The sequence below is a fragment of the Falco cherrug genome, chromosome 10 (assembly GCF_023634085.1).
Source record: "Falco cherrug isolate bFalChe1 chromosome 10, bFalChe1.pri, whole genome shotgun sequence".
NCBI classification, from domain to species: domain Eukaryota; kingdom Metazoa; phylum Chordata; class Aves; order Falconiformes; family Falconidae; genus Falco; species Falco cherrug.
Genome location: NC_073706.1, coordinates 33,686,462 through 33,710,041, shown reverse-complemented (window position 1 = coordinate 33,710,041; position 23,580 = coordinate 33,686,462). Strand labels below are relative to the sequence as shown.

General features: G+C 43.0%; 1 protein-coding gene across 1 annotated transcript in view; it reads left to right on the top strand.

Moving 5' to 3' along the window:
* Positions 1-916: 916 nt before the first annotated feature.
* LRP5 (LDL receptor related protein 5) overlaps positions 917-23,580 on the top strand; it is a 160,978-nt gene continuing 138,314 nt past the window's right edge. The window contains exon 1 of the mRNA XM_055722285.1: positions 917-1,103. Coding sequence (XP_055578260.1) covers positions 1,013-1,103 — 91 coding nt within the window. The 5' untranslated portion in view covers positions 917-1,012. The remainder of the gene's footprint in view (positions 1,104-23,580) is intronic.

Genomic DNA, 23,580 nt, shown 5'->3' with positions numbered 1-23,580 from the left:
GGAGGGAAGTCTGCAATGGAGTGACCAACGGGACATGGAACAATTCCTGAATATCTGATCCTGGTATTTGAGATGGACAGGGATCCAGGGGACACTGAGGAGAAGCCGCAGGTGAACTGGTACACGGTGACTGGGAAAACTGGAACTCGCTCATCGCTGAAATGAAAATATTAACATCCATTTGTGAAAGCGCTTGCTGGTGATTTACAGCTCCTGCTCTGAGACCTGCGACGGTGGCCTGGGGGTGCCGGGCAGCCCCTTGCTGTCCCCATCTCTGTACAAGCTCACTCAGCAACTTGTGTTCCATGTCACCACCTCCCCGCTGCGGAGCTGGTGTCAGCACCAGGAAAATGGAGGCACAGATGGAAGTGCCGGGCTGGGGCTGCTGGTTTTTATTCCGGCTGGGTGCGGTGGGCGCGGGGTGCGGGATGCTGCTGCCTGCCCCCAGCACGGCGGAGGCCCCGTGTCACCGGGGGCTCCTGCCCCTCCGCGGGGGCGGTGACCCTGGGCCAGCAGCAGGTGGCACCTTTAACGGGGCGGGGGGGACACGGGACGGAAAAGGTTGTGGGATGCGCCTCGCCTTCAACAGTAACGTCGTGCAGGAGAGCGGCTTTATGGGGGGAGGGGGAAGGCAAAGGCGAGCTTCCAGCCGCGGGGCAAGCCAGCACCCCTTTTCCTGGGGACGGGGGGGTTGGGGCTGCCAAACCCCCGCCAAAGGTCGCCTTCCCAAGGCGCGGCGAGCCGCCTCCTCCCGGCTCCCCGCCCGCTGCCGAGTAACCGCTGCAGGAGGAACGGGAGACACCGGGTAACGAGACCGCCCGCCCCGGGCTGCCCACGCGTGGGGCAGGGGCGGCCGCGGCCCCGCCCCCTCCTGGCGGCGGCGCGCGGGGGAGGCGGGGCTGCCGCGGCCCCGCCCCCCGCCCCGCCTCCCGCCTCGCCGAGCGCAGCGCCCCGAGCATGGAGCCCGCCTGAGCCGCGCCGAGGGCTCCGGCAGCTGCTGCGGCGGCACAACATGGAGGCGGCCGCCCCGCCGCTCCCGCTGCTGCTGCTGCTGCGGCTCCTGGCCGCCTCGGTGCTGCGGTGCGAGCCGGGCTCGGCCGGCGGTAAGCGAGCGGCGGCGGCGGCGCGGGGCCCGGGGCGGCGGGGAGGCGAGCGCCCGGCGCCCTTTTGTTGTGGGACTTGGGCAAACTTTCCCCCGCGCTCCGCCGGGAGGGCTGCGGGGGGGCCGGGGGGCGCGCACATGGACGGGCCGGGGCGAGAGGCTGGCCGCGCCGGCTGCCTGCCCCCGCCGCCCCCCGCCCCCGCGGCGAGTCCTCCTCGCCCGGTTCTGCTGGCGGGGGGCGCGGGAGGAGGCGGCCCGCCGCGGGGCTGGGGCGCGCTCCCCCGGGCGGCTCAGGTAAACGCGCACGGCCGCGCCGAGGGAGACAAAAGTCGCCCCCCCCGCCCCGTCCCCGCTCCCGCTCCCGTTCCCGTCCTTCCGCGGTCCCGGGCAGGGACTTCTCGGGGAGGCGGGTGTCGGGTGTCGCTCATCGAACTCTTGCCAGGGCTGGGGAGGGGGTGGGGTGGGGTGGGGGGCAGGGTGTCCCCCCCCGCCTCAGCTCCTCTTGAAGGCTGTAGGCGGCCCGTGGGTGCGGGGGGTGGCGGCGCTGCGGCGGGAGGAACCGGCCCGGCCCGGGTGAGGGGTGCGGGGCCCGCTTGGGGCCCGGCGCGGCTGAGGGGCCCGGTTGCGTTCTTGCCCGGGGGAGGGGTGCGGGGGTCGAGTTGCGGGGCCCGGCCCGGGTGAGGGGTGCAGGCCTGGGGTGCGGACCCCGCTAACCCGCGCTCGGTCGGGGCACGGAGCCCGCCCTTTGCAACACCGTTTTGAAGTGAACGCGTTAATTCTTTAAAAGCACAAACGGCCCGTGGTGCGGCCCCAGCCCCGCCGCCCCCCCCCCCCCCCCCCCCCCCCCCGCGCCTGTGTGGGACCGGGTGCTCGGGGAGCACCGGCCCGGCGCTGCGGCCGCTGGAGCTGCTGTGATGTTTGCGGCAGTTTGGCAGACTGGGCGGTGTGGCCAAGGCTGTCAGAACATCACCTCGGGGCCTCTTTTATTAGGCCACCCACCTTTTCAAACCGTTTGCAATTCTTAGGACTGTCATTTAGAGCAAGAGAACTGACTGTTTTCTGCTGGCATCGTCGTGCTGTAGGTTTAGTTGGCGCCCTGTGAAAGTGTGTATTATGTATTGCTTATTCTGTCAGGATTCTGTGAGAAAGATGCCCTTTGCGTCTCAGGAGGCACCTTCTCCGTGCGCATTGCCTCAGCCTTTTCAAAATGTTTCAGAAATCCTGAAGTGCATCTTGTTCCTTTCTGAACATTGACGTTTGTGTAAAGATGTTTGTGTTCCTACTTGACTGAAAGAAACTATATGTAACTTGGGGGGGGGGGGGGGGGGGGAGGATATCAACTTATAGGAGTCTTAAATGAGGAGAGAACAGCTGGTAGTGTTCCTTGAGGGTTTCCTTACATTTACTTAACAGCCTCCAACAGAAAGGAATAATTTTAAAAAGAGATAACTTTGCATTTGCAACTCTTAGGAAGATAAGAGTTCACAATGAAACTGAGGAATAAGTCATAACTTGGAGTTTTGGTTTTTCTTCACCTAACTTTAGAGACGGTGATTCTTTTAATATAGTGTATGTTCTGTATTGCTTTCCTTAACATGCATGGAAAAACTCTTCTACAAATGTGCCGGTTTCTAGCAATTAGCTAAAGAGTCTTGGTTATAAATCTTAATGACATTGCTTTTGTTCTGCCTACTTAGTAGGAAGGTATGTGATTCTTTTGTTAGGTTGGTCTGGATGGCACTTTCAAGGACAGCTCAACTGTCCCTTTAGAAGGAGCATGGGTGTACTACTATGAGAGGCTCTCCATGGGTTTAGTTCCATTCCTGAGAACCCCCACTCTGTAAGCAGATGCCTGACTTTAAGGGACTTTTACCTCTTAAAAGTATTTTGATGTGCTTATCTTACAAATATATAAATAAATCTCTGCAAGATTGGGGATGTGCTGGAACTGGAACTTCTGTGGTGTTAAAGCTTCTGCAAAGTTTGGCATGTTGTAATAGATCCTGAATACTTTGGCTGTGAACTGATTGTGCTGTGGAGCCAAGTCCTTGCTCTCTGTGTGGCGGTGTCAGGACCGGTTTTATTTATGTGGCTTGAAATAATGATAAACGTGTTTCAGATATGGAAGGACAGTCAAGTACAACCCATGGGGGCAAGACAAAATGATAGTTGCATTTGGTGCTTCCTTGAAGCAAGGAATCTCTTGCCTGTGCAAAGTATTCAGGAACAAGATGGTTATGATGACAGCATGTTTTTCTTTGAAAATATCATACGTTCTGAATGTTTAATACGGCACAGCAGGTTTTTTATGTGTGGCTCTTGAAACCTGGAAGTAGTTGAGATCATTCTTATTTAAGTTCATGTTTAAGAATAGTCTCAAGCAGGAGTTACTTTTAGTTAAACTCACAAAAGCTTCGTTAGCTGTACCTTGTCGTGTACAAGAATGTTTCCCAAAATTGTGAGACTGTGTCTTAGATTTTTTAAATGGAATGACTATTTGCCTCATGTTAAGAAACACAAGATAAAGAAAGGTGAATAGAGGAGTGTGGCAGGATGGTTACAAAAGTTTGAAGCTGGGGGTGCAGCATGAAATAAAAAATACATTTGAGCACAACCCTAAAATGACTTTTAATTCCTGCTGTTTTGCCTGAGATAACCTAAAGCTAATGAAACTTATCACTGTTTAAATGTAGAATGTAGCAGGAAAGAACACTTGTTAATTTTATGACGGGGAAATGTGCTATGTAGGAGTCCTCAACTGCATTTCAGTGCCATTTCAGTCAGTCCGTCATTGATTTAGGGGGCTATTTTCCTAGTAACTACTACTAGCATGATGTGAGGGTCTGTCACAAAGTATGGTCATAAATCCTCTTGAAATAGTGAGGAAATACTGAAACTCCAAACTGAAGTTTAAATCGATACTTTCAAAGCACAGAACCTTCTCTTCCCAGGAAAAGGACCACGGCTTTAACTGTCTTTTAGGTATGGTATGTGAATTCGTTTGTTAGTATTTAATTTTAAATCAGTTAGTTTCATTTTAAATTAGTTTTAAAGCACACAGAGATGCTTTAAAATTACCCCTAGAGTAGATATGTCTGTAAGACATAAATCAGCATAACACAGAAAGTCAGTACTTTGGAAGAGTGTGAATGTATTTAATCAATAGCCTGATGTAAATTCCACCATTGCCTCATGCTGTTTCTGAACCTTTTTTTTTTTAATCTTGGCTGCTTTAACTTTTATCTTAAGGGTTGGTTTTTTTTTTTTACTTGTTTATAAGGTAGTAGTTAATAAAATAGGCCGTGGTTTTTGTTCCAGCTGTAAATTTTCTCGGTGCTGCATGTTTCTTGAATAACACAAGCCAAGGTAACTTTTTAGGAAACACAAGGATTGTTTCTGGGAGCAGTGCTCTGGGATAACAATCCTGTTACCCTTTATTGTTATGGTAAGGTCTGGCAGCATAACAACAAATAAAGGTTACAAAACGTCTCCTGGAATATAGATGCATGTGACTTAATAAAGAAGGTCTAACGTAGGTTTGCTCCTATTTAAAATTTAGTCAGTGACGTAGTTAAAAGTAGTTTTCTCTGTTTTTGTCAAAGCAGAAAGAAATGTCACTATTTGTGGTGCTCAAAAATAGCTTTAATGACCAGGTTTAGTTTCATGTTAGATCAGTATTTTTTGTGAACATACTGTATTGTATGAAAAGAACCTGCCATCTTGAGGTTGAGAACAATAAGTAAGTTTAAGTTCCTTGTTAGAAAGAAGCTATTGTAGGTAACTCTATTTCTCTTCATTCTAAGGAATCCTTTCAAGTTTTCCTTACATCTTTAACCCAAGAGCTATTAAAGATGCAAAATGTTTGCCTTTTGTAAGTTCAGTATTTCTTGTGGGGGTTGATATGGCTGAAAAAACATCACCACTAAGGAACACTTGATGGAAATAGTTGTTATATTCTGCTCCAGGCCTTTGTGAAGAACTCAGATATTGACCTGAGCCTTGAGAGAAGAACACAGTAGAATAAGTACACATACACACCCCCCACCCCCACCCCCCAGTTTATGGCACAGGCCAGCAACGATGCAATTTGACTGTGCACAAAGGAGTCGACATTTTGTTTAGCGATTTGGAGGCTTGTGAATTATTCTCCTTTTTCACTGTGTTGCTTTCCAACAGGACATGTCCAAGAACACTGCAAGTTCACTGAGGGCAGGAGCAAATCATTAGGGTATTGGCTGCGGACGCTGGCTGGCCAAAGCCACGTGCTGTTTTGGATTCTTGGGACTTCCTTGAAGAAGTCAAAGATGTGCCATCTCCTGACAGCCCACAGCTGGAACTTCTGAGCTGGATAAAATACTTCTGGATAGTCCTACCCCCGTTAAGTTAGCCCATGGAAGATCTCATGATAACGCCAAAGGATATTTTGAGCAGTTCTTGAGATTTTGGGTGATTAAACAGTTGTGGTGAGAGGAGGAGAGAAATTGGGAAATATGTCCCACAAAGTATTGTTCAGTACAGGTTTTTGTTAGGAGTCTGTGGGCCAACAATTCTTTTGGTTCCCTCTCCCTTTCAGAAAAATCAGAATGTGAAGCTCACCAGTGTTTCATCTTTGTGGTTTCTGTTTGCTAAAAATTGAAAATGCCTCTTAAGCCACAACATTCTACTGAGAAGCTCCGAAGAGTGTGAAGAATGCACGGTGATGGGTTGGTAAGGGGGTTGAGGGTCCATGTAATAAAGAGGATTTTTAATTTAGCTGTTGTTTCCTTGACTCTTGCTTGACTCGCGCTTTGCCTGCCAGCATAGGCAGATGTGAGGGGTCATTCTGTATTGAATGTTAAATCCATGGGCGACTTTTGCAAGGATGCCAGTAAATTGGCACACGCTTGATTTAAATTGCTTCGTTTGCTGGATGGTAAAAAGGGTTAAAGCAACCAAACCCAATAAATACTTTATAGGAGTGTGTTGTGTTGATTAGCTTAATAGGGACAGTCTGCTGGGAGAAGGAATGTCTTGATTGTGAATCAGCTGCAGAATTGTCTTCATTTCACAGTACGAAGGTTTATTGCTCTTGCAATAAACAGCACTGACAGCAGATGCAGTACTAAGTTCCTGGTGTGATTGTCAATGGTCCGAGAACCTCCCTGCTTAATGTCCCTGCTTAATAACATAATAGCTGTTGAATACTCTTTGGCACTTTGGCTTTCTGAAGTGTGGTATGTGTTTTAGCTTATTCTGAATATTCTGCTAACATAGCATCTATGATTTATCTTTTATACTTAAGGACGTTGAACTTGCCCAGTGTAAGTTGACTTCCTTTAAGCAGTACTAGCAGTCTTTGTGGCAGGCAGAATCAAGGGTTTTGGCCTCTGGTTGGTTGGTCGATGAAACTATGAAGCGTGCTGTTCCTGAGCTAGGGTGAAAAATGATGCAATTGGAGAAACGAAGTTGCAAGTGTGTTTGGTTATAACTCTCCCCTCTGCTATGAAAAGCGGAATTTCTGTCTTCTGTGTGGTTCCACAAAGGGCTTGGTTTTCAGTTTTTTCTCATGGGTTCTTATTAAAAGGGCACGTGGTGCCCTGTGAAAGTGCAGTGCTCTGAATTTGGTGGTTGCGTCCTTCTTACGGGATCCCTGTTGGCCTGAGTTTTGTCTGCGAGGGAGAGGAATGCCCAAGTTCCTTACCTTGACATCTCTTTGCCTTGGGATTTGACAACATGTTGTGATTCCCGAGGTTCTCTGTTGTCCTTCCTTCAGGTTGCGTTGAGCGTATATTGACTTTAATTTCAGTGTGTTGTTGCATTAAACGTGATTCATTAAACATTTATTAATAATTCTTTCTGGAAGTGGCTCGTTACATGTAGTAGTCAAGTTGATAAATTGGCCCTGTGGGACTCTTGATGCTCAGCCTGCAAGAATTAGATCGGAGGTAGGAGGTGGCAGTAAGCGACGACAGGAGTTTGACCTCTTCTTTCTGCGGTGTTTAAGAGTCCAAACAAGAACCAGAGTGTGAGCAAGTGTTGTCTGCTTTGTGTTTCTAAACGTCTTGGTGGATGAGGAGGAGTTGTGGATTGAGTGGACCTGCTTAGTGAATTTCTTGGTTTTGGGGTTTGGGGATCAAATAGTATTACTGTAATGTGATTTTGTAGATGCTCTTTTTCTTTTCTGCTATTCAGTGCTGGGTTTAACTGAATCCAAAAGGAAAAGGAGTGGAGCATCTGAGAAAATGTGATGAAAATGTACAGTGCTGCTATAATCTATGGGTTATGGATATGTCATTTGAGAAGTTTTATTGAATACCGTATGTACTTACGGCTTAAGCCATATACTTCGGGTTTTGAATTAGGCACAGATTATGCTGAATGGCAGTAATGCACTTAAATCCTTGTCAATAATTTCAGCATATCTTCTGTGGAAATTCCAGTTTTACTTGGATTCTGGATTCATGGATGCTTTGTCCAGTCCTTGTATTTTTTTTTCATTCATTTTGCATGAACGCATTCTTTTCTGTTTTTCCAAATTAAAACTATTCTAGCTGGACTTCAGAAGGGAAAAAAAAAAGTTTAGAAGAGCAGATTTTTATTTTTTTTTTTTTAATGCAAAACTTCAGTATGGCTGTCAAGAAGGTGGGAGTGTTTCCTTTTACATCTTTATAAATTGAGAGGGAGACATACCCCTAAGCCTGCCGTGTGTACATATCTTTATGTGAATTAAATAGCCAACAGCACAAGTGACAGTGTTTCTTGTGGATCAACCAAAACAAAATGCTTTTGTGAGAGTTGTCCTGACCTACAGCTGCACACCGTTATGCCACACTTATGCCATTCTTTTTTCTCTAGATAAGTCTTAAATAAAGATTTGCATGTGGCCTTGCTGTAAGAGTTGATACGCTTTTTCAGTGGACTCACTATGACAGTGGCAGTCAGAAGTACCCTGTTTCTGTTTTGTATGTGCTCCTGAAGTAAAGATCTGGGTTGTGCATGGTGTAGGTAAGTGTTCTGCAGGTTTCCCACTGTGATGCATCTCTGGGAGCTTTCTGGAGTAGTTGGCTTATGCCACCTGAAGCTTTATATCTGTGTAGTGTGGATTTTTGTTTGTTTGGGTTTTTTTCTTGTTTCTCAGACTTCCTAAATAACGTATTCTTTACGTCTGGTTCTTCAGGTAAGACTGAAGGGTATGTTTTGTGACACTAAGTGGTCTGCCATCTACTTTCTTGTTAGGAGGTTTTGCTCTTTCTTGCACCCTGTGGGATGCCTGGGCACTTTGTCAGGTCCTTTCCATCAGCCCATCATTTCTAGGGTGCTATGTAAGCCATAGCATATTCCTGCGTAACCAGATTTTGTCTGACGAGGCTGTTGAGGGTCACATTTTAGAAAAACTTCTAACCTGGCTTCTCTAGCTTTAGTTTTAAAAATGGTACATACCTGATATGAGGCAATGTGAAAGGCCTTCTGTCTTTATTATTATTATTGTTCAAGGATTATGTCCAAATAACTGGTAAGGAACGGTTTCGACAAGGTCTTGAGCAGATAGAAAAATAAGTTTTCTGGGGCAAAGGATGGTTGCTTTGAAAGAACAATCACAAACAAAGCCATGGCATTTGCAATAACCTAGGAAGTCTTGCTGCTGTGTATCCATCTTCAAATACTGTTTTTAGTTCAATCACTTAGACCAGTGTATTGGTGACGCCATTAAAATATATACTGAAATAGAAGTATATGTGTATCTGGTTTACACTTCGTTATGGAGGAAGAGGAAAAAGCAAGAGTTTGGCTCTTGGAGAACAAGCTGTCCTGGCTGATGACAGTGAATAATTCAAGGAGGAGAAGGAATGAAATGTTATCAGATTTATTCTTTGACGTATCACTATAGGGGATGTCAATACATCGTACTTAAGGTTCTTTCTTAGCACTTCTACCTTAATACAAAAGCAAGAATACTGTTTCTTGAACTCGTCAAAGCAGCAGAATTTAAAAACCAAAATCTTACTCTTTGTTTTATAGAAAGTGTCACCTTTGACCACTGAATCATAAATTACCCAGTGTTAGGTCTATATTGATCACTACTTATATCGTGCATATAGTTTAAAGGAGCTTTGGAGGCTTTAATTTACATAACTAGTTATTTAAAATGAAGTGTGGCTGACTTACAAATTCTGTCCCATTTAAGGAAGGTCATTCATGGCCACCAAGTTCCCTGTTTTCTCTGTCACACTTTGTTTTCATTTCAGTCATTGAAAAATTTCTGGTTCTAGAACAATTGAGAAGCTCAGAATAGATTGCCTGCCTTATAGGAATGAATTTTGACATAAAATATGATATAAATAGTCTTTCTCTTTGGATATTTCTCTGATTGCTTCCCCTGCTTGAGAGTTGGCAGCTTGAAAGTATAATGCGTTTAACTTTTTTTTTTTATTATTTTTTTTTATTTCTAGGGGCAAAAGTTTTTAGCCTCAGAAATCTGTACTGGTGACTTACCTGGATATGTCTTTTGCAAAAGATATGAAAGCAAATTAAACTGATGCGTTAGTATTCATGTTCTCAGGTCAGAGCCAGGAGGATGAAAGTGCACATGGGTAGCATTTTCCACTTAGAAGGTCTGCCCTGCTGTGGGCGATTAAAATTAAAAAAAACCCAACTATACGTTAGCTGCATCTTCAAAAGCTGAGTAAAAGAACTCTGTAGTTACAGAGAATTTTTGTCTGTCTGGGGTTTAATAGCGTATTTTTTACTGTCTGGATGAAGTTGACTATTACTTACCCAGGTTCTAAAATTCAAGTTTGCAGGTGTTCAGGTGCTGGGAAGGGTATACCCAGAGTTACACATCTGGACTGACTTAGGCAAGCTGCATAGTGAGAGTTAGGTAGGGTGTGGCTAATGCAGGCAAAACTATAGTGAAGCCTCAAGAAATTGGACTTTAATCATTGGCCCCAAAAGCCTGTATGAACCTGGATTTTCATCTCGTCTAATATTTCTTCAACACCCACCCCACCCTTGAGCCACAAAACCCTACTACGCTCTGTGTCAGCTGTGACTTTGGAATCTGTGCACAGGAGGAGGTGGTTTTCTGTGATGCCATTTAAAAAGGTGTATTTTTTGATTGCGTAAGTCAGGTATGGTGACTACCAGAAGGAACCACGCATCCTGTAAAGAGTGGGGGAATATTCCCTGAGGCTTCTTTTGAACAGAGTAAATGAACTCTTAAGGGAGCTCAAAACTTAAGTTTCTGTGAACATCGTAGCTAATGGTAAAATTGGGAGAAATGCTGATGTGTGCGCAAAAATTTAAGCGCGTGTTGGATGATATTTGCAGTAAATAAACCATTATCTGCAGGTGTTCTGTAAGAGTTGCAGACAGATAACTGAGGTGAGCTCGGTAGCTTGTGTGCAGAACTAATCCATACCATTCAAACTTTGAATGGTGTGCTTGACACTTAGTAAGTGTATTAACAGGCTGCTGCTAGATCTTATTTGCCTAATAAACTTTGACAAACAGGTTCTACGGATGGTTAATGTTCGGAGGAATTGCTTTCTGTTCACAGCCAGTTTCTGGCCAAAAATGTGATCTGGGTTCTGATTGATTTTCTAAAATGTTTTTATGGCTGTGGTCATTCTGCTTGTTATGATCACATCTGGTTGCAGCTGAAAAATGAAATGCTCGGCTATGAAGATTATTAGTTTAAATTTAAAGAGAAGAGAGTTGGCCATGGAGTTATCCTGGCTACTCTTGAACTCCATTCCTCTGTCAAAGCAACAGAAAACAATGTGTTTGTCAGGATTTGGGGGGGGTGGTAATCCTACTACTTGAAAGAACCCTGGATGGTTGTGACAAAATCCCTGTGTTAAATGCCTGTTAATGCCAAGGTCATTCTGCTGTTTGCAAATTTTAGTGTTTTTTTTAAAGAGTCTTCAAGACATTAGTGAAAAGTGAAGCCAGGTTGCATGAGCCAGAGAACTGGAAAATGCCTGGATTTTACTTAGTGACTGGTAGTTCCTTACTGATTAAATATGCTACTAGGCCATTCACTTTACTGGATCAAAGACAGATTTGCTCGTAGATCATGGAGTGCTGACCTAGGCAGAAGTAATCCAGAAGTAACCTCTTACTAGCTAGGTTATGCTGAAGTATGTACATGTGGAAGGGTGCGAGAGATGGTTTTTTTTTTTTGGGGGGAGGGGGGGGGGGGAGGGCAGTATTCCATATAGATATGTGCGTGTGTATATAATACGTATGAATGTTCTTATGTGCTTAAACACTTGGTTAACCAGTTTCTCCTGCTCTTCCCCCCCTTTTCATTCTAATGATTGTGTTATTCAATAATCTTCCGTCTCTGAAAAAAAACCCTGCTTTTTATGTAAACACCTGATGTTAGATCTCAATACATAATTTTAAGGAGGAAAGTTTCACAGTTGCTAGGTATGGGACTTGGATTTGGTTTTGGTGGTGTTACTGAAGCATGCCCTTACATCTGTGAACTCTGTTTTTCATCTGAGAAAAGGTGACAGGGAACCTGTTTGATTCTATTGCGTTACTCTCGCAATGACTGGTGTTTCGTTAGAAAGGAAGCTGCAAGCTAACAGAATGATAGGTACAAGCTAATAGAATGATAGGTAAAGTATCCCTGAAAAGGTAGGGTGATGTGTATTTTATTAATCAAAATTGTATGCCTGATCAATTTTGTGCACCTAAACCTTTGATCTTGAATAACCGCTTTCCCATACCATTTGCAGGCTTTATTTTACAATTTCTGCATGTTGTGGCCTTCTCCCGTGTTGGTAGTATGTCTTCTCATCTTGAAAGCTCTTCTTTTGTTTTTACCTGCTTGCTTTGTGTTGTGTTTCCCCCCTCCACGTCTGAAGAACCAAGATTGTTAAAGGCTGGAATGTCTGTAGGTGGGTAATTAAAAACAGTGGTCAAGAGAGCTGTTGGAAACTTGTTGGGTTACTTCTCTAAGTAGGATGATGAGGCAGCATCATTGAATGGAAGGGGGAAAAAAACCCAACAAAAACAACCCAGACAACAACAAAAAAACCCCAATCCCAAACCACCCTCCTATTTCTGGCAGTTTGAGGAGGCTGTCTGCTATCCCCTTAGTGTGTGGCTCCACGAACACTGTCTGCCCATGCCAGAATTGGTAAAACTGGAGAAGCTGCGACTCGGGCTGTGTTTGAGGTTTGCTGCTTGGCATTCAGCCTAGTGCACAATGGAGAGAAGATGAGCAGGTAGAAGTACTTTCCGCTTGTGACCTCTGTTCCATATCATCCCTCAACTTGCACGGTGCAAATTAAGGTCTGCATTGTTATCTGCAAAAGACTTAAGTGAGCTGGGATTCATTTACCTTGGGGATTACCACCTTGACACATCTAGCCATTCTCCATCCTGCTACAGTAATTACAGCTTATGGAAAATAACTCTGGTTGCTGATCCCCAGGGTGTGGATCTCCTGGCATCTGGAGATAGAACACATCTGGTGCTGGTCCTCAGAGGCAGAATTCAGCCAGCCCAAAGCTTATTGCATGTGGGGAATGATGCAAGTGACTTGTTTTCTCTGAACAATGGCTATGGGATCTTTGTGAGCATTGGCCTCTCGCCTGGTTATTCTGAGTTGGTTTTTTTTTTTGGTCGTTCCCCCCGCCTCCCCCCTTCCAAGGAAGTCTGTGTGCAGGGAGGGAGGATGTGGAGTACTGGAAGTTCTCGATACAGCTGACTCAGTCCTCCAGGCTGTACTTGCTCCTTGAGACTCGTGCTCTTGCGTGTACAGAATGCATGTGTAAAAGCTGCTGTGCCCATCCAGGAGGCACTTGGTAGATCAGGTAAAGATTCTGGCTGGCTTTTTTGTGCTTTTCCTCGGGTTCTGTGGAGTCAGTGTTGCAGGGACATGGAAGAAACTTTTTTCCAAAAGGAGATGTACTGCAGTGCCCAACTCTGAGGAGTGTTCTTGGGACTTGTTCATATCACCTTCCTCGTACAGATTATAAGGCTCTTGTAGGGTAAAAAAACTTGAGGGTTTTTTTTAGATTTTAAAACCTACCAGCTATTCTACAATTGGTTCCCCAAGGGTGCTTGTATTTTGGAATGGTTTCCCCAAGAAGATCTGTTGTGGAATACTTTGTTACAGTCCTTTCTCAGTCTCATCCATGGAGCTCATTTCCTCCTGGATGGATTTGGGACTGTGTAACAGGCTCATGTTACTGACTCTGAGCATCTGCTCGTCACGTCTTGATATAAACTGATTCATTATCATGGTGGTTTATAACATGACACCTGTCCATATGCTTGTTGACAGCTTGTTAGGACCTTCTTGTCCACTAATGCTAGTTTCTGAGGGAGAATGCCTTCTTTTAGGTATTCCTGCTCTTAACATGTTGCCAAGAGCCTACGAGAACATTTCGAGTCTTGTGGCAAGCCTGTCTTCCAGATGTGTTCTTGGCCCTTGATTGGCAATGAGCCGCAGGTAGGTCGGAGGACCTCTTGGAATGGACGACAAGAAAAGTAACGATCTGCTTGGGAGCCTGCAATGCAGGACAGGTACCCTCAAACCGGTGTACTGCTATGGGGTAGGAATTTGTTCTTTTACTTGCAAATTCTGCTGTACTTTTTTAATTGCTGGTAAATTCTCCAACTGTTTAGTTCCCTGGCCATTAATTGGGAGGAAACTGCTTTACACATTCTTTCCTATGCTCATTTTGAGACTCGAGAAGCAGTTCTTTTTATATATATATATATATTTATTTTTTTTTAATAAAGAAAATCTTGGTCTGTGTTGGAAACTAAAATGACTTCAGGTCTGTCTTCCCTGCTGTGTGACTGTCACTGCTGTCGCAAACCACTGTGTTGACAGGAACTCATCACTGGCTCAGTAAAGCTTCATAGCAATCAAGAGACTATGTACCAGTGCTAATGAAAAGCCTGTGCGTGGTTTCTGGAGGCTTGGGCATCAACAGGCACGTGGAGGGGTTGCAGGGATAAAAATATAACTTGTCAGCTGCTGTGCTCTGAATTACAGCTGCATGCAATGCTTTTTCTTGTATAACTTAACTGCCACTTTATTGTGAGGCAGAAGGAATATACTAAATTCTACAAAACCCTCCTGTTTTTCTGCAGGAACTAGAATTTTGATAACTTTTTTCTTTTAAACTGAAACGTTTGTATGCAAGAATAGAGCTGTCAAGCACAGTGGGAGATGGGTAAGCATTATGTGCACACACTGATGAGTGCAAAAAGAAACTTTAGCACCAGTTTGTTATTATAAAGTCTGAACTAATGTTGGCTGTTTATAAAAAGGAACGGACTTTGCAGGGTTATTTTCCTATTTAAATGTCAGGACGCTGGGAACAAATTACTGTGAGTGTTTGAGTAAGTTGTGTTTACTTAGTGTGCTTGGCAACGTTTCTTTCAATGAAAGTTTTAATTTTTAAGCCATTCAAGTTCAATTTCAAAAAACTGGCCTTCATCAGCAAGGTAAGATGGCTGGAAAAAAAAAATCAGTGGGTTTTTTTTTTGCAGTTAGTGTTGTGTACGTTGGCAGTTGTCAGGTCACTGTTGTGTATGTGGCCAGAAGTTAGTGTGTTTTATTATATTTATTTAGAAAGACTTGGAAGCATGAAATGGTAATTTATTCAAAGTCCTGTCATAAGTATTGCTTATTCCTAAGAGGATCATTTTTGCTGGGAAAACATTAACAAATAGATCAGTCTACAGCTGATAGCGTTTTGTGCCTTTCTCCCACGTTTGGCTGAGCAGGTGCCAAATGTACCATCAGACTCTTCTGCTGGATACTGCAGATCTTCCAGCTTCAACTCCACCTGTTGCACTGGCTTCAGCAGTGCAGCGGCAAAAGAGTGATGATTTCAGAATTCTGCCCGCTGTCTGAAATGGCATGGAACTTCCTGGTTCTGAGAGCTGTAAATTCATGTTAAAAAACAAGAATCCCTAAAACTTGTCTATTAGCAGCCTCAAAGCATGTCTTTCCGTACAGTTGTAAAATTGGCACTAACAAAAAAGGTGTTACTTGAATAGTATGCAAAAGTTTACATGCAAACCCCCAATAGCCCCAATTTTGGTTTATCTGCAGCTTACTGTTTAGATTATAACTACTCCCCCCCCCCCCCCCCCCCCCCCCCTCCCCCGAGGCTGATTTGTTACTTAAATTGAACTCAGGAGAAGTTGGTTTTGGGTTGACTGGTTCCCCCCCCCCCCCTTTTTTAGTAGTTTTAGTTTTTCTTTGTAAACAATATTTAGGCACAGGACTGCAAATGAAGTTGCAACTGTGTTATGCCTTTCAGTGGATTTATTAATTTTAAGCGTTCTAGAGTTTGCTGGCAACCTTTTCGTAACTAATGGTATCGCTTTAAGCCTGAACAAAAAGGAATTTGTTTGCAAACACCTGCTGTAGATTAGGAAGAGACTGTGTTTCAAAGAGAGTGTTTTGGCCAGTGTTTTTAGTTGAAGCAGCAGTCACCTTCCATACCATGCCACAGCCAGGGACAGCACAAAAATGCGTGGCCAAGTAGTAAACTATGTTAGAGGACTGGGCTGAAAGTAACCTCCTTAGTTACCTTTTGTTTTGTAGGAACTCTTTTTCCTTGCTCAATTATTTATTATTTCATTTTTTTCTCTCCTCTCCCCTCCCTCATCAAATGTGTTATTACTAAATACCTGCATCAGTGAGGAGAAAGAGAGAGTCTGCTATATGATATAGGGTAAAATATGATTTTAAATCAGTTTTTCTCTAGTCTAATAAAACTGTTGATACTGCAAGATCAGGGATTTGATGGGTCTAACATATTCAGCTTTGAAAGAAGGATGCCACATGTTTCTGTGCAATTCAGATGTTATGCAGCCTATGATGGTGTGTTCTCTGTATTATTTTTTTTTTTTTAATAAATAAAATCTAAACTCCAGTGTGTTACTTTTGCAAGTCTTTAATTGTGCTGCACCTCATTAGTGACAAAAATAGCATCTTGGAGAATCTTCTGAGCAGCAGAGCATGTGTTCGTATTTATAATGTGATGTGATGGAGGGTTAATTGTATGGATTAAGTGTTCTGTAGGAGTAGATAGATGTTTTCTCCTTTGATGTGCTGTTTTGCGGTGTCCTTGGACATTATTGCAAGAGATGAAATTTTCAGGTGGAAAGCTTCCACTTCAGAAGTGTTTGGTGTCACTTCATGTCAATTCTTGTTATCTTACTAAGTGTGTGTATATATGTGTATATATAAAGATACCCTGCATTCTAGGGTTTTATAAAAGAAACAACATAATGCTGTAATCAGTGGAGTACATTCTTGAGAGGTTTTGGAATGCCCTAGTGTTCTGCAAGTTGAGTTGATGATTTTCACATGTTGATAACATAGAGGAAATAAAGCCCACCTTCTCGCTTCAGAGCCTCCTGGTGCAATTACTGAGAAGTAGTAGCGGATGGATGATAATGACTTCTAGTTACCGGCTCCTCAGTGACTTTTCTAAAATGAGTTGGGTTTGAATCTCATTTGTGCTGAGATGATAATGTGTATCGCACAGTGCTGCTCTACATTGCAAGTATTAGGCACAGCAGAGGGGACAGAACCCCTGAATTGTCCCTCAAAAGTGAATTACTTTGTCACCCAGGTGAGGTCTGTTGATGGCAAGGTTGACCCATGTTGCACGTGGCAATTGATAGAAGACTGACATGAACAGGGGGTTCCAGATTTCAGGTCCCTTTTTAAAGGAGAAAGAAGTCTTTGTTTTTATTTGTGTCTTCTGTAGTTAATTTCTGCACTAGATGAGCTTGATAAAGGAGTTACCTGTTTCCATTTTGTACTACTTTTATTGTAATGTTATAATGCCTTCTGTAAGTAGAAAGTAAAGGTTGCCTTAAGTCTGAGTAAGTATTTAGTTACAAAATAAGGTGCCCAAGTTTGGTATAGAAGTGAAAGGCTTCTGTCAGCTATGCTTCAAGTTAGTGCTGCTTTGGTGTGGGTTTGGGGTTTTTGTTGGTTGGCTTTTTTGGTTGTTTTGGAGGAGAGAGCTTTTCGTAAGAAGCAAGTGCTTTTGTGGTCTAGTTTACATCTAGTTTTTAGAAAAGGTAGGTTTTTCTTCTAGTTTAACAATACTCTGGTTGTTCAGCCTTCTCTTTCAGTCAGTGCTTCAAAGGCTAGGTGGATGTGGGCACTGTGTTCAATTTTCTTGCAATTCACTAATGAAATTTAAGATTCCTTCTGTTTGTTTCTTAAACTGTTCACATAAGACTTGGAGCATAATATATATATGTATGTTAAAGGAAGACTTCCATCTTTAGTATGTAGGAAAAACAGCCTTTGCGTGTAAATGTGGATTAAATTGGGTTCGTAAACCCCTGTGATACAGAAGCAGGCACCTACCCTCTTAAAGTATTAGTCATTATTGTTCATACCTGGAAGAAGTCACTTAAATGCACATGTTCATATCTTGCATGTATTTCATGTAACAGTTTGCTGCAGGGTCTTCACAAAAAGTTAAAATGCCATTTCTAGTTGCTGTTGGAGTGCTAGTGTCTGGCATGTTGAATGTGCCACATTTGTCATGTTTCTGGATTGGAAATGTGGTTTTAGGCTGTGTGTCGTAGCTTTTCATATTAACATTTGTATTTTGCAGTGTTTTTAATAAGTAGAAAAAATGCGTATGTATAATAGGGAGGGCAGAGTCCAGGACACGCAAACTCCAAAACAGTCTGCAAGAAGTGGAAACAGAAAAGGTGTAAACATTGGTTGTAATAAGCTTACTGTGCTTAGAAGGCGTTCTCCAGAGAGGGCACACATGGCACTAATACTCAGTCCAGCTATGAATGTGTTAAATGCTGGGCAGTGCGTTGCAGTAGTGAATGCATTTTGCCTTGGTCAGGCTCCCAGTCTGGCTCCTGAAGGACGGCAATATTTATTTCTTTTTCTCAACTCTATCATAGGATTGGGATAGTTGTTTGGAGTATCATTACATCTGAAATGCCCTGGATGTTTTCCAGACTCAAAGGGGAGAAGGCTTCCTGCTCTGGAAGGTCTGGGTTGTGTCTTCATTGCTGAAACAGGTGTAATTACTGTACTGATCTTGCCATCTTGACGTAAAAATCCAGATAGAGTCAGTGCAGCTCCCTGCAGCTGATGAAATCTCAGGTGAGAAGTGAAATGATGACTGACATTCTCCTTGATGTAAAAGTTTCCTTTTCTGTGCTGGCATTTCTACATTGAAATGGCTATCTCAATGTAATAATTACACCTTTCTCTTTAGCAGTGAGGACACAGCCAAATGAAGGGCGGAGGAAGGATAATCGGATCAGTGATGTCCACACATAGCTTGAGTTAGTTTTGTTTTAGTATAAACAAATGCACTTCGTTCTACCCTCCATGATGCTGCTTCCTTCTGTAACGCTAATAGGCTTGTACCCTTCCTTCTGCAGAAATAAGGGGTAGGTTTTGGACAAAATTATATAAATTAAAACCCCCATGAATATATTGTCACTGGTGTTCTATAAGCAATTTTAGAATTTCTATGGTTTTGATTTATATGTGGGGAAAAATGTGTGCATTCCTGCTTTACTGTCTACCCTTCCGGCAGTGTGCTGCTTATACTTGTGGCCCTCTGATTTTGGAGATGAGCTATGTGTCTTTTGACTCATAGAAATGGCAGCTAGGATTTCCTTTGAACTGGCACTGTGGTGTTTGTGTCTTTTTTTAATTTTTCTTCTTTTTTTCCTCCTTCCCCCCCCCCCTTTTTTTTTTTCTTCTGTATTTGAACCATTTGCACTGTAGCGTAGCCCTGGAATTACTTCTTTTGGCACTTAAATTTGCTGAATGGAGAAGATGGAAAAAACATTTAGTCACACTTCTCAAGATGTGTTGTATATCAAGAGTCTAGTGGGCTGCCAAAGGGATGGGAGAGTTGGGGTGGCTGAGATAGTTTCTGAACTGTTTGCCATAGTAAGATGTATGCCTTTTTTTTTAACTCCTAAAATTTCTAAGGTAGCTTGACAGTATAAAAAGATTCTAAGTTACTCTCTCTGGGAAGAAGCACTGGTTATGGTTCCACTTAGCATGCTGGGTTTGCTCCTTGACTCTGCCATGGACATGCTGGATGTGTTGGCCACGGGCGAGACCCTTAAGTCTGTGGGCTTCTTTTCATTCTTTGCCTTGTGTATTTAGCAGCAAATTCTTCAGGTGTGACAGTCCTTCACAGTGGGTCTTTCAGGTGCAGATCTCAATTCTGGCTTCTGTGTGTTACTGTAATGTGAATGATGACAGTTCGTGTTGTGTAAAGCTTGCAGCCCCTCCCCCCCCCCATTTAATTTGTAGGGAACAGATTGGCTTCCTTCTGATTTTGGACCCCTTTTTATGAGGAACTGAAAGCTTTTTAGACATTTCCTTTTTTGTTTGGGAAAGGCAGATATGTGTTGGGTTAAAACAATGATTAGGTGTGGCTGTTTGTACAGGCAGGGAAACCATGGGTAGTAGAAAACTGAAGAATTTAAGTCTTAAGAGTGAACTGAGAAGAAACGAATAATAGGGTTTGTTTTGTTTTGCTTTGACCTGCTGCTGAAGTTGAGGTGCACCATAATTTTCTAGTACTTCTACTTTGTGTTTCTCCAATAGGAGAGTTTTTGACAACGTTGTGGCAGCTTCTCTTGCATATGCGTTGCAGTTAATTTCTTATGCCAGTGGGATGTTACTGAGACTCAAACGAAAATTTCAAGAGGTTAGTAAGCCTAACTCAAAGATGACTGATAATTTGTTGTAGCTCTGCATGAAAATATTTTGAAATCTTAAATTTGTGGGTGGCTAGGTCTACGCTGAAAGCATATGAGTAAAGCAAATATATACATGCCACTGTATTATATCTTTAAACACAAAACCACCTTTAAAGTTTTCCTTCCCCTGGGCATCATGTGTGCAAGATCCAGCAGCACAGAGACAGTGCTCTGCAAGTCCCCAGCCAGACAGTACGCTGGCTGCAGCTGAGCTGGGCAAAGAAGTTGCCTTAGCATTTTTTTTTTATTTTTTTTTTAATCTGTTTGCCTTTTTAAAGTGAGATCCTTTTGACGGGATCGGCTCAGGGAAAGCAGCATGTGTGCAGTCATGCTGGCAGATCTCAGGGCACTAACGAGGCTCAGCTTCAGGCAGAACAAAACACACCTGAGCCAGCCCAATACAAAGGGCATATTTACATCAGGATCCCTCCTAACACAGTGTAGCTGGTGCTTGATTTGCGCGGTGTATGGTTTGGCCTGGAACACTGCGTTTGTTGGGGGGAAGGTACTGCACCCTCTGCTGCTCCAGGAGTTTGGGGGCACCTCCAGCTGCTCTGCCTTTGGCAGTCCTACACCCTTCCCTCAGTGCAGAGCATCACTACTTCTTTAACGTTGTTTTTAGTCTCCTTTATTGGGATCTTTATCCTTGATTACGTATCACGCTATCACATATGTACATATCATGCAATACTGCAAACACCAGAATTCCATCAGGCACCAAGGAGAGTGACCCAGTTAATAACCTGAGCAGTACCTGGTCAGCTGCAAAACCAATAGAACCAAAAATGTTAAACAGCTGCTATGTAACTCACCTTTTAAGGCCCCAAATTTCCATTCTCTCCCAGATTTTCTTCAGTTTAAAATAATTATCTAGACTCAAAACCTTTTCCAAGAAAGCAAATGAGGCATTCTGGGGCTGAATTCCAAACCCCATTTCCCTTCTTGCATACACAAGCTACCAGCCTATAAAAATAGGTACACGGAGTCTGATACAGCCTGCTTTCTTTTCAGTATTACCAACCCAGGTCCAAATGTGGAGAGCCTCTTTTGTTCTGGAACTTTGGTAGTGACAACTGTTTTTTTTCTGGAAGTGTCCTTAAATTTCACATTGTGGAGGGATGAATAGCGTGGATGATTATTTTATGTTTCTTCAGCTAGGCTGGCATGTGTACTTTATTGTGCTCTGTTAGGGACCCTTAGCACACTTTGATAAATGAAAGAACAATTTTTGCCAGTTTATGGTCTTCACTAATTTGAGATACAGCAGAATTATGAACAAGCCACATGCACTTCCAATTTAAAGGGGAAATAATTTTATGGCGAAAACGTCATTCAAGCTCTTTTCCATCAGTCACATACTGCCAAATCTTACTGTGGTACTAAGGGTCCTTGGGACCTAGTAAATACAGTCACCAGTAGACAACCTTACCAGAAAGTTTTTGGACCCAGGGATAAAAATGTATTGCAGTTGCAGGTGATGGCTGTCAGGTAAATGATAATAGAATGTGGTCTGCCCTCTAAAGCAAGAATATCATCAGTTGATGAGCAATATTCACTTAGCTGCTGTACTTGGACAGATCAATTCGAGCTAACGATGTGCTTTGCAGGTATGTGAACTGCAATGCCATTAAAGATAATGCTGGCATTGATTTGTATTCACAGCAGAGTGCAGGCATGCCCCAAAGAGTGTAGGATCCTATTCCATTATGTCCATAACAATCATACACTGATCACCAAAGACACATGAAATCAATTTATCAAAACAGCTGCATCTAGTGGTGTCATGAAACCTCTTTAGTTAACACTTCAGACCTTGGACGAGTTGAATCTTTGACTCAATTTGCAATGTACTGTGATCATTTTAACCCAAAAATAAAGCAAGTCAGATTTATTTTCTTTTTCCTGACCCTTGGCTGACTTCTGACAAAAAAATGGACAAAAAGTTAGTGAAATCCTGAACATGCTCTCTCTTCCAGCAAATCCACTGTTTTTGAACAGATGTTTGAGAAAAAGCTGAATTATCAGAAGTGCCATGTCTTTGCCTCCACAATACTGAAAAACAGATTTTCTGCTCTCTTGTTTATTCTTCTTCTATAAATCTTCCTTCCTGAATTTCCGGCAGGACAAACACTCCAGATAACTTGCAGGACAATCGCTGACCTTAGAGAGACAAAAGTAGCCATAAGGAATGAATTTAGATTAATCAATGTTCTTGGCTAAGGCAGAGCCATCTCCAGCAAGGAGTGATTTGCAGAGGTTGGAGCAGAGTACTGTATGTATGTGCTACACTGGAGGAGGCAAATTAAGTATTATCAGCTATATAAATACAGGCACAATATTATAGGTTCAGTTATCTTAAATAATCCTTTTCACCTCATCATCTTTTTTGCTATCCTTCCTAACAAGCTGTCACAAACCCAAAAGTTTGAATATTTGGAAGACAGTCATGGGACTTGCATAAAAGTCGGAAGTCCTGTTCACAACCTGGAACTAAAAACTTCTCTCAGCTTTACGCCTTCTAAAGCCCAGTATCATGTGGCAGGTTCCCTGCAACAAGATGGTTTTATTTGGGAAGATTTTTAGCTGTTAGAAGAAAACCATGTCAGATTGTGGCACCTATGTTTGAGCCTTCCACATCTGACTTGACTGCACTTTTGTTCCAGTGAACAATGTCTGCCAGCAGCTGAATCTAGTACATGCTATTTCTGAGTAGTTTTCTGTATTTTAGAAATATATTACATTTTCAAGGGTACATATCGTACGTTTGGAGATAGAAGTGAAATGTCTTTTTCCAGCTTTCCCAAGATTTGTGTGTTTTGGAGTTAACGTAACATCTGGAAATGGAACCAGAAATTGGAAACAATTCAGATCAGAAACAAGCATACCTTTGTCAAGCCTATATTTGTTCAAGTCCTGGAGAAAATTTGCAAGCCAAATTTTCCAGATTATGTAGCGCCACTGTTTTATTTGTTAAAAGTTTGGAACCATCATCGCTGCATGATCTACTATTATTGGCCAGACAGCTGTCTGCCAAACCAAGGAGGAGTAAAATAAACTGAAAAAAAAACCCCAACAAAACCAAACCCAGAAAAGAACCTTGCTCCCATTGGCATCCAAAATCTAAAAAGGGGACACTGCAGGGTTGGGTTTTTTTTTCCATTCATGGATTGACCTGAACTGTTAATCACAAAAGCCACGTTTAGATGTTCAGGGAAGTCACCATTTTGTCTGCATTCTTCTAAACCAGTTTATGCAGAAGTAGGACAAATCTTCAGTTTCCTTTGCAGTTTCAAAACTCCACTGAGCAGAGCAAGGAGGTGGGGGGAAATCCATGCCTACTTCATCTAAAATAACAGCAGTAAAATTATTGCCATGTACTCTGCATCACAGAATGTGAAACATCCAAGTATGTGTTTTTCCTGCCACATCCCCCATCCCTATTTTTAAGCACTGCCTTTGCCCTTACCCATTTTGGCAAAGCCCAACGGCAATACCATGTAAGAGATCACTTCAATGCCACTTCTGCTTATTCTAAAAGCAGAAAATACCAGAAATCTCAATGGACAGGCTGTTTCCAATTTTTGTGGGTACAAGTGGAGTGCCATGTTAATTCTCACAAAGAAAACCATCACAAGTCAGCTGACAGATAGCTCCAGTGTGGTTTGAATACGGTAAATGCTGTGACAGAATTGCAACTAGTATTAGACAAAGCAAAAGTTTGTACTTTAAAG